At 46.4% G+C, this 14914-nt stretch overlaps 1 protein-coding gene across 1 annotated transcript in view; it reads right to left on the bottom strand.

The window, feature by feature from the left end:
• The window catches only part of SLC7A5 (solute carrier family 7 member 5), a 45594-nt gene that overhangs the window by 23926 nt on the left and 6754 nt on the right, over positions 1 to 14914 (bottom strand). Inside the window, exon 2 of the mRNA XM_033157021.1 lies at positions 6050 to 6175. Coding sequence (XP_033012912.1) covers positions 6050 to 6175 — 126 coding nt within the window. The remainder of the gene's footprint in view (positions 1 to 6049; positions 6176 to 14914) is intronic.

Here is a 14914-nt window from a genome sequence, read left to right as displayed (position 1 = left end):
ACTCCCAGCATCTCCAGCCAGCGACCCAAGGATGAAGGGAGTTGGTGAGGGCGACATGTGGAAGGCTGGCTACTTCCCCATCTGTGTGACAGATGTGTAAAACACCATTTTAAAAAATAAGACATTCAGCCAAAGTCACACACCTAAGCTTCCCATGAAGAGCGACCAAAGCTAAGCACACTTGCAGCGTCCTTAAATGACCCTGCATCTGTTTCAGCAGGAGCTCAGGAGAAGAGCCCCAGAAGACAGGGGGAAATGGCTTTACTGCAAAGCTGGGTCTGACAGCTGACCTGAAATATTATTTAGTTCAAAGACATGCAACAGCAGCCAGAACTTAATTTTTTTCTGTATTAACAATTTAAATACCTACAGTTGTCTCTAAGCAGTGTACAAAAAATACAACATAGAAAAGATAAAATTCATTGAAACTGTAACGTCAATTAAAATGCCAGTGCTGAATAAAACGTTTTCAGTTGATGCCAGAGGTTCAACAAGGAGCTGTCCTGTCTGAACTCAACTGGAAGAGAGATCCGCAAAATCAGGCCCATGATACTGAGCACACAGCTTCTGGTGGATATGAGCCGTACGTCTGAGCCATGGAGGACCACTAACAGACCTCAACGATCACACAGGGATGTAAGGGCTTGGGCTGCCCTTGAAATATCCAGGACTCAAGCTGTTAAGGGGCCTGTAGCTGAACAGAAGTACAATGAAGCTGGCTCAACAGCATGCAGACAGCCTGTGCAAGCTTTTGAGCACCAGAGTTATGTGCTGGCAAGAGTGCGTCCCCATCAACTGTCTGGCCAAAGCATTTTCCACCAGCTGGAACCTCTGGACCAGGCCCAAGCTTAGCCCCGCATATAGCACATTGAAGTTACCAATGCATGAACTGCTGTGGCCAGGCCATCCCTGTCCAAGCCAACTTAGTAGAAGAAGAGGTGGGTTTTTATGCATCTCTGCCATTACAAATTTTGATGCTAATGCTTCCTTTAGCGCTTACTCACTGGGCCACTGAAACACGAAGGGTGCACATTTTACTGGAAAGATCTCTGTTCCCAAAGGCAGATGGGAATAGGTTATTGCCCCCAGCCCCCCTACCCCAATCATCTAGAGCTGCACAAGGCCTTTGGGTACCCCTTCCCCTTCGTAAGTGGTGATCAGAGAAAAGAGTCCTGCTATGGAATGCTCCCCACAGAGCCAATTTCTGAACTTCAGCATCATTTTGTCAGCGGATCAAAGCTATTCCATTTACTGGGGTCAGGGCTAGGGAACTTGCAGCCCTCCCATTGTTTCTGGACTCCAGCTCCCATCAGCATGCAGAAGGGAGGGTGGAAATTGTAGCCCAGGGTCATGTGGCTCTTCTGGCTGGGGCTGATGGGAATTGTACTCCAAAGCATTTGGAGAGCACCAGGGTTGGCAAAGGCTGTTTTGCAAGCAGGAAAAATGGTGCAATGCAGATCCAGAGAAGATGGGAGTGCCCTGATATAGGGCTTCTGTTGAGGCACAGTGAGAGAAAAGCCATGAGGTGAGGAAGAATCTCATTTTGGGGGTTTGATGTGGTGGCTGAGAAAGCTGGGCTGGGGCAGGACAAACATCTGGAGGGAAGGAGGCTGGCAAAAGTTGGATTAGGATCTGCCTGCATACTGGTTTTTCTGTTCTCGCTACTTGGTTATTAATTTATAGCTCCTCTTTGATGCTGTATTATTATATCCGATAGTTTCAAGGTTGTTTTAATGGCTATTTTGTGCCATTAAAACCTGTGAACCACCTCACCAAAGGTTTTTTTTAATATAAAATGCATTAAATGCCCATTAAAAACAAAAAATCAAAACTGTGAATCGCTTCTGGGAACTGTGAAGTGCAGCATATTAAGGAGTGAGATTGTAAACCCAACAATCACACCAAAGGGTTCTTGACCAGACAACACAGTTTTCGCATCATTATCTATGCACAGCATGTGCAGGGTACATTTTTTGGGTTGCATCCTGTGCACAAAGCGAGAGTTCTGTGACGGCAGAGCACAAGAACGCAGAACCTGACATCACGTGCAGAATTCAGAAGCTGAGTGCCTCAGGGTGTTGATCTTGTTAGAAAAAAGGAACCAATTCCCTAGTTCTTATAGATGCACACAGGTAATGGTGTGGGGGGGGGGAGTGTGATAGAAACACAAATGTCAACTATTTCAAAATCTACAATCGGTTTACAGCTGTGAGTCTGCAGATTTCTTGCTTGCATAACCATGACCCTGAGATGCAGAGAAGACCTTTGAGGCAGATTCCTGTGGGTGAGAAAGGAATCTCTGGATTATATTAAAGGAGGGTTATTATTAGCATAGAGCCCAAAAGGTGATGCTGGCATCCCACGGCCATTAATGACAGCCCTCCTTAAAGGAGGAAATAAGTTGAGCAAAGCACCCTATGCAATATGGAAGGGGCAGGAAGAAGAAAAAAGTGTGTTTTGCAAGCACAGAGGCCCCCCAGCATGACTTGTGCATGGAGATCACCACTGAAAAACTGCCTAAAGGTCATAAGCAATTACAGGGGGAGGCAGTAACGGAGAAGAAGGAAAGGAGGAAATAATATCTTGCAAGTTCCGAAGAGGGCAAAGAGAAGTGGAGAATTCCTTCAGAATCCTTTGTTGTTAAACAAGTGCCCCTTATATTGCTCCAGAATGGAGGGGCTCCCCTCCCCCCAACAACCTTCTGTTTTGTTTTACAGAAGGAGGAATTCCTCCCTCAAAAGTTCCCATCCGCTTCTTATCCGTTTATCAAAAACACTGGAAAATGCTGAGCAGAGAGATCTGTGCTGACACCAACCAGGTCCGGGTTGCAAGACATTTTGAGAGTCTGTGTCACGAGGCTCTGCCATTTAGAAGGAAACAAACACAATTAACAAAGTTAGCTTTTATTCTTTTAAAATGCTGAGATGTAAGAAAGGAAGGAAGAAAATCTTTCAACTTAAGAGACGGGCTCTCGTGAGGAGTGAACGAATGTGCCGCCCACCTCTATCAAAAAATTTTTTTATCCCTTTGCGTCTTCATTGGATAGAACTGCTTCACTAAGCTCCATTTATTTGTTTGCATTTCTAGACCGTTTGTAAGCTGCAAGATGCTTGAAAGCAGCTTGTGAAGTTAAGCACGCACAAAAATGGAATGGAAATAAACAAGAGTGTGAAGATAGAGAGAGCAGCAAAACAAATCTCCATTTGTAAACACACACACACACCAAAAAACTTGAAGACCAGGGCTGTAACTAAAACAAAATCCATTTAGACCTTCCAGTCCCCAACAAAATAAAAACAGAACAGCCATGATTATGGCTACCAATGCCTACTAACCCCCCGGTTAGTGTGTGTGTGATCCAATTAAGCTGAAAGCCGGAAGATCCAGGAGACACAAAATGCAGGACTTCTTCAGATATAGGTCAGCTATGGCATTTGCTCCCACAAGATGTAGCAATGGCTACCAACTTGGGTGGCTTTAAGAAGACAAATTCATGGGAGGTGAGGCTATCCGCTAACCCTGATAGCTTCCGTCCCACCTCCACTGTCAGAGAAAAGAGAGCTCCTGAACACTAGTTGCTAGAAATCTTAAGCTGCACTCTGGGTCCCACTAGTGGATTCCCCATGGGGGTAATCTGGTTGGTTACTGTGAGATCAGGATGCTGGACTGCATGGGCCTCTCATCTGATCCAGCAGAGCTCTTCCAATGTTCGTTTTTGACAGGAAACATAAACACATGCACCATACAAGGTCATACAAGGGCCCGGGACTCACCTAGGCGTCAGTAGGGAAAAGTCGAAAGGTGGCAAGATATGAAGCAAGGCTTCTGCTGATGGCTACTGACAAGCTTCTAGGTTTGTACAGAAGAAAGAAAGCCCTTGAGATAACCCCAGGCGCAAACTGTGTGCCTGAATTCCTGGAAACCTACATAACTCCTATTTTACCCACACAGAAAGCTGCCTTGTACAGTGGTACCTCGCTAGACGAATGCCTCGCTAGACAAAAAACTCACTAGACAAAAGGCATTCGCTAGCGAAAGGATGCTTCACAAGATGAAGTTTCCTATGGCCGCAACTCGCAAAACGAAAACGTTTGCGGTTGTTGTTTTTTCCGTAAAGCCGTGGTTCCTCCGACCGTGCTTCGCAAGACAAAATTTCCGCTATACGACAGCACTCGCGGAACGAATTAATTTCGTCTTGCAAGGCACCACTGTATTGAGTCATACCATCAGTTCAGCTAGCCCAGCATAAACTTCTACATTGATTGACAGGAGCTTCCAGGATTTGGGCAGGAGGAGTTTCTTAGAACTTCCTGAAGACAGACACCAGCACTGAACATGTGCATGCAAAGCAAGAGTTGTTAAAATTACAAGCACCGATTTCCTGACTTCTAGCATCCTGTGACAATCAATCCTCTATATGTATCTCTTTGGATGGGGGTGTGGAGCGACAGCCCCCTGCTTGCTTTCTAGATTTCCCCAAAAGGACAGGAGGGGGCGCAGTTTCCTTGTGAAGACTATCCTGCACTGACAGCCCACAGATGTCATTCCTCTGCCTGCATCCCTCTTCTAGGAGTCAAATATCCAGCAAGTGGGAGTGGAAGGGGTGTGCGCGTGAGTGTGTGCTATTTGCACCAAGCAAGCCCCACCGGCTGGCGAAAACACACAGAAGGGAAACAACACCCCAGCATTTGATCTCCTCTCCTAGACAAGCAGTGAAAGCAGAAACAGGCTGCCACAAGCCATGTGACCAGCCTGCCTGGATCCCTGTTGAATGAGGGGTTGGCTCAGGTGCCCACCATGTCCTGCCATGCTAAAAACAACAGTGATACAGGGAGGAAGGGCAGAGGGTACATGCAGTCAAGAGGACAAGATCTGAGCCAGGGAAGGTCGGACAGGATCAAGGGGAAAACTTGTCTCTTCCCAAGCGACTCTTGAATCATAAAAGGCTGATTGTGGGGCAGAGACCACAGCAATGTGGAAGGAAGATAAAGGCTGTCAAGGGTCGCTCATTGTTAGGGATGCGGGAGACATTTGATGCCGTTTGCATTTTAATGAGCTAATACCTAATTTGCACACCTTGAACCAATATGCAAACCAGAACACACCACACTTTTGACATTTGTACTCTGAATTTTTTGCAGTGCAGTCCGGCAATCATAAAATGTGTACAAAAATGTGTGTGCCATGGGGAAATGTGAGTAAAAATGCATGCACTTTGTGAGTGTAACAGACAAGAATGCCTGATGTTAGAGGAAATTGCTTCCAAAAATCTGTATATTAGTCAAAACTGTATACAAAAATTGTCTCTATTCAGAGAAATCCGCACTAAAAATGCTAACTTTCCTGAGTGGTTTAACCGGGTTGGGGGGGGGGATGAAATCCACAAATGAAGGTGACAATACAGGGAACTTAATTTTAAGATTAGAAAAATGAGAAACAGAGACCAAATGTGCCATGGACATCTCTGTGCAAATGAAGCTTTCACTAGCACTTCATATCCATGAAGGCTAGGAATAGCTGTAGCTGCTGAAATTTTTCTTTCTGAAAGCTTGACCTGAGCATCTGGACAGATTTCAGAACTACCACATTGCCCAAGTGAAAGATGTGCTGTTACAAGGCGTTTTCTGGAACGTTTCTCCTATTTTTGCAAGTACCTGAGAAAATGCAGTTTTGTTTTCCCTGGACCATAATGAAGGCAATCAAGTCTAGTCTCAAATAGAAGAAACCGGGGGGCTGCCTGCAGTGGCAGGCCTAGGGGTCCCAAATTTCAGCAGTGCCGTACGTGACGCCAAAATCTGGTTCCCCCACCTCTTTGTCTTCCATTCTACATCATAGTTGCTCCATGCCAACTGCAACTAAAGTGGCTGCGCTCCCCTAAATCTGCCTCCCTTTCCTGGAGCGTTTGGAGCTGCGGACAGCGAAATCAGGTACAATATTTAAAGCTGTTCTGCCTCTGCTGCTAGAGCCAGAATTTGGGGGAAGCCCTCCCTAACCACCTTTTCATCCACCTCCATCCTGTTTTTTGAAGAAGCAAAACACACACACTCACGTTTTCCCAGCTGAACGAAGCCCAGGATGATGATCAAGGCAAGAGCCAAGAGCTTGGCGGCCGCGAAGCCGTCTTGGACACGGGTGGCGGCCTTCACACTGTAGCAGTTGACGGCTGTGAGCAGCACTGAAAAGGAACAGATCAAAGTGGGTTAGTTCACTGTTGGGCTTAAGAGCTTCGCAAGCCACCCTCTTTTTTTACAAACAGGAAAAGAAATACACCAATCTAAAGATTGAGGGCAAGGCACAGCTGTTTTCTTGCAGAGTTTGGCCCTTTAAGGAATGCCACATTCATCACAACTCTCCCCCCCCCCAATCATCTGCTGGAGTTGCACCTGCAAAGCACAGTGTAGGATCTGTGCAAATGGATCCAGGCCAATGAATATCCCCTTGCCCACACCAGGAAAAAAACCACACACATACAAAATAAATGAGACCTGCACTACTCTCGCCAATGCACTTCTGCGGCCAAACTTTTTGGAAGCTTGTGGTTGCTAGGACTCCACTTGGCAGACTGCTTCCTCTGAAACGGTCTCCACTATAAATGCATCCATGCCGCCGGCACCCGCACACAAACACACGGGCACGCTCCTTCCAATTCTATTTTCCTCTAGAGTGCAGTCTGGTGAGAGAGGGTGAGCTTCTCCACCTGAAGGCTGGAGCCAACCAGAGGTTAGCTCTTTTTCCCTCCCAAAGGGAAAGCCTAGAGAGCTCAGCCTCTTCTCCAGCTGGGGAGCTCTGGAGGGAGACTCTAGAGAAGCAGCAGACATTGCACTGGTTCCGTTTCAGAATATTCTGACTGAGGATGCAAGAAGAGCCTGGCTGCTAGATCAGCATCCCATCTAGCCCAGCATCCTGTTCTCACCAGGTGCCTCCGAGATGCCCACAAGCAGGACCAGAGCACAAGAGCACTCTCCCCACCTTATTTTTGGTTTCATTGTTTTGCACTGAAGTTAAGCTGGTAACTGTTTTAAAAACAACAACACACAAGGCAACTGAGAGCCACTTCGGGGGCTCTTCAGGGCTCATCCTGCAGCATATAAACGTGAGAAAGAAGACTGAGGACTTTTCTCCAAACTATGCCTGTATCTCTCTGCTGCCACCCATCTCCACCCCAGTCTCCCTCATATCACACCCTGGCCTCTAATACAGACTTGAAAACGCTCTCTGCAAGGACAGGGCCACATGGATGATCTATGAGCAGCGATGCCTAGCACAGTTCCGGGTACAAAAAAAACCCCTAACACTTCCCTACAAGCAGATGTTCACATCCTAAGGCAGAAGCAACTGTGTCACTCAAAACGTATGCTCACAGCTGCAGATTCTGAAACACAGGGGAAGATGCTACCTCCTTCCTAGCCGGGGTGTTTTCCCAGTCAAGTAAGGTTAGGAAGAAAACAGCATCTTTTTGATGCAGTAACACATGGTGAGTAGGGGAAACTCACGCAACACTCAAAATGCTTGCTATCCAGGAAGTCCTAGTGTGTGTGGGGGGGGGAGGGTTTCCCTAGTGAATGAATGAATGAATCAACTTCCTTGCAGATGATTCAAAGCTAGGACAAGCAAGAGAGGAGGACAGTTGCATCATTCACACACCTAACAGTTCCTTCGCCCATTTCAGTAGGTGCCACCTCCAGAGCCACCGATTGGCCCTGCAGCAAGGAAGAGGCAGCAACCCGAGAAGCCGGAAGCTCCTTTGCATAATCCCCTCTCCACCCCCATATTTTATTTGCCTGCAAAGCTGCTGTCGCCTCCTTCGGCAGGGTGGGGGCACCCAGCACCCCCTTGCAGAGAGTCAGTCACTGCCTTATCTAGAGGACGCTGGCTATCTTTGCATCACACTTTTATTAAAATGTTTGCACACTATGAGAATGCAAGCGCACAGGAGTGTGAGAAAGACCATCCCCCCTTGAGGCTAGAGCAGTGCGGTTTTAAAACGTACACTGCAATCCCGTCCAGTGGCACTCCTGCCTGAAAGTTTCATGCAACATCTGCGCAACCTCCTCCCTACAGAACACTCTACTGCCCTGTTTAACCTGCCCGTTAAAAAAACCTCCAGGGCTTAAGGCGCACCAAGGTATAGCCCTGGAACCTTTCCCAAGAACTCAGGGGGGGGGGAGAGGGCTTTAAGCAAGTCATTCTCTCTCGGCTTAGCCTCAGTGCTCCTATCTGCAAACTGGGCAATGCCAATACTGTCCCTGCTTTACAGGGCTGTTGGTGAGGACTGCAAGCGAGGCAACACACATCACTTTGAAACACTCATTGAGTGATACATCAGTGCCAAGAGGACCCTGGAGCATGTGCAGAGTGCATGTTTTCCTCGCCCCTGAATAAACACAGATTTGAACTGTGTGCTTCCACTTTTAACGTAGCATCCCTCCCAGGCTGGTCAGAACACCTGCACGTCTAAGTATAGAAATGAACCGCAGCCAGCCAGAAGCTCTCAAGGCTCATATACGCAGCAACAAGTAAACAGATACGTATGTCCAGCAGGAGCTGATCTCAAAACTCCCTACAAGACCACAGATGCAGGAAGCCAGATCTGCTGACTCAACATTTGAAGATGGCACTGCAAGATCCAGCAGGGCACCCGACACTTTGAACTCAGACGTGCTAAGCTGGCAACGCACCTTTATCACAGGCACCCTTGCCACTTTGGCACACTTTTAATGGCTAGCTGTGGCATGCGTAAAAGCAGCAGAAAGGAAGGGTGCCAAGAGGAGGCATCCTCAGCGGCTGCTTAAGCCTCCCCCCTATGGGAGCGGCAAGCAGCCCAAAGGTTTTTGCTTTGCTTCTCCAGCCTTCTCCAACCTGGTGCCCTCCAGATGTGTTGGACTACAACTCCCAGCAGCCACAGGATCACACACTCATGCTGGCTGGAGCTGGTGGGAAGCGTAGTCCCAACACATATGGAGGGTACTGGGTTGGGATGGCTGCACTACTCCATTTGTTTTGCAAGGTGACATTCATAGAACCACAGAACTGTAGAGTTGGAAGGGTCCCCAAGGGTCATCTAGATCAACCCCCTGCAATGCAGGAATCTCAACTAGATCATACATGACAGGTGCTTTAAAACCTCCAAGGAAGGAGAGTCCACTACCTCTCGTGGAAGTCTGTTCCACTGTCGAACAGCTCTTACTTGTCAGAAAGTCAAAGTTTGTTTGGACTTATCGGCAGGTAAATGTGCAAAGGAATGCAGCCTTAAAAGGTGCTCTTTGTGTAAGGAAGTGTCTCTGCACTTTGATAAATAATAAAAGTATATTTTATAAATAATCCTCGTTCTCCATGCTGTGCATTTCGAAAACAAACTTCTATTATGTCACCTAACGCAGCAACTTTTAAAAAGTTTACAGAACCTTACTGGGGCAGCGGGGGAGGTTTTAGTTACAAAACTTTGCTGATAATGAGTGGCTCCTTCATTCCCTAAATTTCAGAAGTTCCCACTATGAACAGATAAAGCGAGTCCAAGTCACTGTACACACAAGCCATTTAAGATGAGAGAGAGAGAGAGAGACTCGTTATCTTCCATAAACTGTAGTAACTTCTTTGTGTATCTCTCTTTCTAGGCCTGCACAGGACCCAAATTTGTCACTTTCAAGACACATAAGTAGTTTGTTTTTTTAAAAAAAGACTGCTTGGGAAGAAGAGAAGACGGTGGCACTATCAGAACTCACTAGCAGGATTCTGAGTGAAAGATAGGGGTTATCAGCACAGAACAAAGCAGTACCAAAAAACACGCGTCAAGGAAAGGAGTGTGTTTGTGTGCAATGCGTAAGTGACTTGACTCCACCTCCCTCCCTCAAATTAGCAAAACAGAAATCTTCCTACAGTCAGAAGTCCACTCAGAAACAGAGTTTCCCCCCTAAATACACAAAAGCATGATGTTGCCTTGCACGGAGTCAAAGAACATTGGTCCAAACAGCTTGGTATTGCCTACTCTGACGGGCAGCAGCTTCCCAAGGTTTCAGGCAGAGGGAGGTATTCGCCTGCCACACCACCCTCACATAACAGGCCAGGGGCAGAGCACAGCGTTATAAGAAAACAAGATCACATGTGCTTGCAAAGCAGGAACTCTGCAGGAGCCTCTGTTACAGCCCCTCCAGGAGGAAGGAAGCCACTCATTTCTTGCTTGCTTTCACACATGTGAGTAACATGTAAGCAAGCCAGAAGCTCACACAGCTCTTAGTTTCAGCAACCTCCCGTTAAAAAAATAAATAATTGTTTTGCCATATTCAGCACTGAGCATTTAACGATTGTTGGGCAAGGTGGCCAGTCCAGCGTAGTCAAACAATGCAAGAAACATGTTTCCTAAAACCACAAAAGGAACTGGGGGGGGGGGTATTAAGCCAAAGCAGCCCCCCCATCTGCCTCCCAAAGGATTTTTTTTTAAAAAAAAAAACAATAGAATAACTGCTTCCTACTGGTTATAGTCTTCTGCAATATGGCCGTTTGTAGATGGGACAGTGGAAGAATCTACCTTTGAATATGGTGGCCTCTCCTCCCTTAACTTTGATTCAACAGAAATTGGTCAGATCTGCAAGCTGTCAAACAACTGCTTCTTACACGTGATCCTCTTTCAGGAGCTTCCCCCACATAGGGACCCACATCCTTTCCAAGGCGCCACGAATGAAGAACCAAAACAGTACCAGAGCCGGGTGAAAGAAGTGATGCAATGCAGGGTTCTGAAACCAGGAACGTAAGCCAGAGATGAATCCCAACAGCCAGGAAACCAAGGAGTGGAAAATACGGCATACTAGATAGGTGTAAAAAAAAAAATCAAAATCAAATGGAAGAGCAAGCAAGGAGGCTGGTTGCAGTGATAGTACACCATAAAGTAAGGTGATGCTGCAGAATAGCAGAAAAGCTGAAGGCCTCAGCAAAAGATTAGCATACTAAGAGGATTTGCATCTACCACAACAGACAACAGGAAACTGAACTTGTGCAGTGGGTGCAGTTGCTGTTTTGGGGTCGTTGTTTTTTATGAAGACAGGTTGTCTGGCTTTCCAAGAAATGCAAGAACAGGTTTTGCAGGCAGTGGGTTCTGGAAGCCCACTCATTTATAGGTATTGATCAACGGTGGAAATCTGCATGGAAAAATGGAAATGAGAAAGCCCAATAGTTCTCCAGGAAAAATGTACGCCATGGCTCAGGGGTAGGGCATCTGCTTTGTACCCAGAAGGTCGCAGGATGAAGCCCTAGCATCTCAAAACGGGCCCGAGAATGTCACAGACCCTGCAGAACACTTTCCAGGCAGTGCCACTGATCCTAAGCTAGGTAGATTAATTGACTTGACTCTGCATGATGCACCTTCCTATGTTGCTTCTTTTCACGTAAGAGGCTTGATCCCTTTTGCATGGTCAACGTCAGGGGCCTCTCAACTCCCCCACCCCCAAGACCAGCAGAAAATGGCAGACCAACACGGCTACCTACCTGTAACTGGAGCTTACCGTAGTTTATGAACATCTTGGATTAAGAACGCTGCAAACCCAGAAGCAGGTGTTTTGGTTTGTGAACTTTGCCTTGGAAACAGAACATGTTCCGCTTCCTGTTGAGTGTGTTCCATTTGTAAACTGAGTCCCCCGCTGCTATGGGAAAGCACGCCTTGCTTTAAGAACGCTTTGGTTTAAGAACGGACTTCCGGAATGGATTAAGTTCGTAAACCAAGGTACCACTGTATAGTAACTGTAATGTGCTATGCTAAAATGCTGCCTGCTTTTTAACTGCATTTTTATACACGCCATATGAATGAAGCTCACGTGATGGTCCACGGATCACATTATGAGAATCGCTGGTCTGCACCATGTGGCAGAGAAGCAAACACTATGAGCTACCAGGAGGTGTCAGTTACTTCTGAAATTCGGTCAGACTTGCCACAGTCTTCACCACCTTTGTAGCACCTTATGGGTGTTTGCTCAGAGTACTGTTTACATCCCGGATATGGAGCTGGCTTCTGCTCTTAAATGGCTGCTGAACAGCTCTTACTGCTATGCTTCTTTTAAAATATGAACACATCCCTCTCTCGCAGGGCACAATATCAGAAGAGGTATTGATTCTCATCTCTCATACACATATGAGTGAATGCTTATTTGAAGCTGGCACATGCCATTTGGAGTTTTTAGTAAGTATTTCCATTTCCAAATAAAAATCTGCTGCCTTGTTTAGATTGCAGAGTAATCTTTTAGTTGGTTTAAAGTGTTTTGTTTTGTTTTTGAGCGATTTGAATTGATTTATGAACTAAACACTTCAGTTGTGGCGTTAGAGAGAAAACCTCCCAATGTCAGGAAGCACACCAGAGATTAAAAGGTTGGACTTTCCATCCCAGCAAATACAAGTTCCAGGAAGCTGCAAGACCCCACACTCTGCTTTGCTGTACAACTGTCTCAATATATTAAATTTGTTTTCATCCCTTGTGACCCAGTTTATAAATGAAGGAATATGCAGCTGTCCCATATGGGGATTGAACCTGCAACCTTGGCGTTATTGGCACCATGCTCTAACCAACTGAGCTATCAATGAAGGTGACTGAATCTCATTAGCCAGCTTGCCTTGCAAAGCTAAAACATCCGCATTGCACTTTGCTAGCCTCACCTTGGTAACTTTGCCAAAAGGAGAGGCTTCTTCATCCCAGGCCCAGCTTTATTCATTATCTATCATTTAGAATAGATAGCAAGGGATGCTTCCTACACTGTAAACATACCCAGGAAACAACTGGAGCAAAAGCATTCCCTACAGGCACCAGTGTTAGCGTCAGGTGATCCTGGAAACAGCAAATCTTTTCACAGCCACACAGTGAATGAGAGGAGCCTGTATCCCTATGATCTGAAGCTCCACTTCCGAAAGCACAAAAAAATAACCCACCAGGATGAGTAGTTATGGTGCTTTTGCAAACACAGTGCAGCTGTAATTGAGCGAGGGCACTGAACAATATCTGCAAGCCAGAAAACAAAGGCGATGAAGTATGATGACACTTCATCGCTTGGAGTAATTGCAACAGACAAATCTGGTTAAGTTTGGTGGCCAAAGGGATTAAGAAGCTTGAGCCAGACGCCTGAAGTTGAAAAAGCAAGGAGAGTTGAAAGCAGGTTATGCATTTCCACAAGATCCAGGCAGGAAGAAAAATGTGCTGCTACCAAGAGGCACTCAGTGAAACAGTAAACTAGACCCCTCTTGGGGCATGGAGCAAGATTATCTGACTTGCAGCTTGATGAGGAAGGTCTATCCTGCATCCCTACGCTCCACACATTACTGGGCTGCAGACTGAGGCACAACGGGGGTTCCCCAGATGACTGCAGCTTGGTTGATGCAGGGAGAGATGGTCCTTCAGGCAGCATAGTAACAAGCCAAAAAGATTGTGGCAAGGTAAGCTCTTCTAGGAGAGGAGGTGAGAAGCCAAGGCAGCATCACACAAAGAAAGATAAATGCAAGACAAACTTGAGTCAGGCACCTACAGCATCAAAAAGCATTCTTAGAGTGGAGGTCGGCAACTGGCAGACCTCAAAGCAAAACTGTTCTTGGACTGGAACCATTTGGCCCCCAAACCTCTAACTTTTATTTCTGGCCTGCTTAACCATATTTCTTGAAAGGGTAGGAAGAATCCACTTCTCACATGTTCCTCTCTTCCTCCCCGTTTGTGGCAAGAGGGTGGCAGGGAGACAACAAGGTGGTAGGAACTATGGCTAGACCAAACACACATAAATAACCTAGTTAAAAACCAGGACCCTGGGAGGTTACTGGCTTGCAGTGGGAAAGCTCACATCTTCAAGGCATCAGTAGCAAATGGGCACTGCTGCAGGTAGTTATGTTGATGCAAAACCTTTCAGGATCTGGAGGGCAGCTCTCAATCAGGGGACGCCTAGTCCGGCCAAGCAGCTAAAGGATCAATGCTCAGAGTCAACCGAGCCCCTAATATGGTCAAAGCAGCATCATTGCTTGCTCCCTGGAAACGCACAAATATTTATGATCCTCAGTGTAGCGGAGCAAGCACTGAGCCACCACACAAACCCTGAATTGTGCAAACCGGGGAGATTACGGGTGTAAATTGGATCCTGCTTTTGCAGAGAGGCATGAAAAGCACATTAAAAGAGTCAGATTGAAAAAGTACAAGAAAGGGGACTGTTTGAGGAGTTGCTCCCAAGCACAAACTTTGAATGCAGGTAGGCAATGCTGGGGAGGGGGAAAAGAGAGAAAAACAGAAAGAGCCCAGCTTACACTACATTTATTGGGGAGCCCAGGGCTTTCAAGAAACCAACGAACACAGAAGCACATAAGTTCTTTTGCAATAAAACTAAATGGTATCATCCCACCTTTCCTCCAAAGAGCTCAGGGGTATCCCATTTTATCCTCACAGCAACCCTGCAAAGTAGGCTAGGAGCTGAGGGAGACATACTCAAGGACATCCAGAGAGCTTCATGGGTGAATGGAGATTTGAACTCAGCTCTCCCCTGCTGAATCAACAGTTTTGAGAGCACTGAAAAACTTTAATAATAAATAACTCAAATCCAAATTCCATCCAAACTCCATCCACTGCCACTTGGTCAGATGTGTTCTGGTATTCAAGTTACAAGCTACTTCAGTCCACTCTCACTTTTGCACAGATATGATAAAGGCAATTAAACTCAAAATAACAACACTTAATTGTATGCCCCCCCCCACAAAAATTTGCAATTAAAACTATTTAGTTTAATTAATTCAATGAAATTGATGATGCGCTGATACAAGCTTTTCGATGTCTGATAGTCATTTGCACTTCCAGTGCCCCCTACCTTAGTGCTCCCCCCAGGTAATCCCATTGCCCCCCCAGGGAGCAGTTCCTAGCCACTGGTCTAGATCCCCTTTTTAAAGCCATCCAAGCTGGTGGCCACAGCTA

The sequence above is a fragment of the Lacerta agilis genome, chromosome 8, assembly GCF_009819535.1.
Source record: "Lacerta agilis isolate rLacAgi1 chromosome 8, rLacAgi1.pri, whole genome shotgun sequence".
Classification (NCBI taxonomy): domain Eukaryota; kingdom Metazoa; phylum Chordata; class Lepidosauria; order Squamata; family Lacertidae; genus Lacerta; species Lacerta agilis.
The sequence above is the reverse complement of the archived record's forward strand: the minus strand, read 5'-3'. Positions and strand labels throughout refer to the sequence as shown.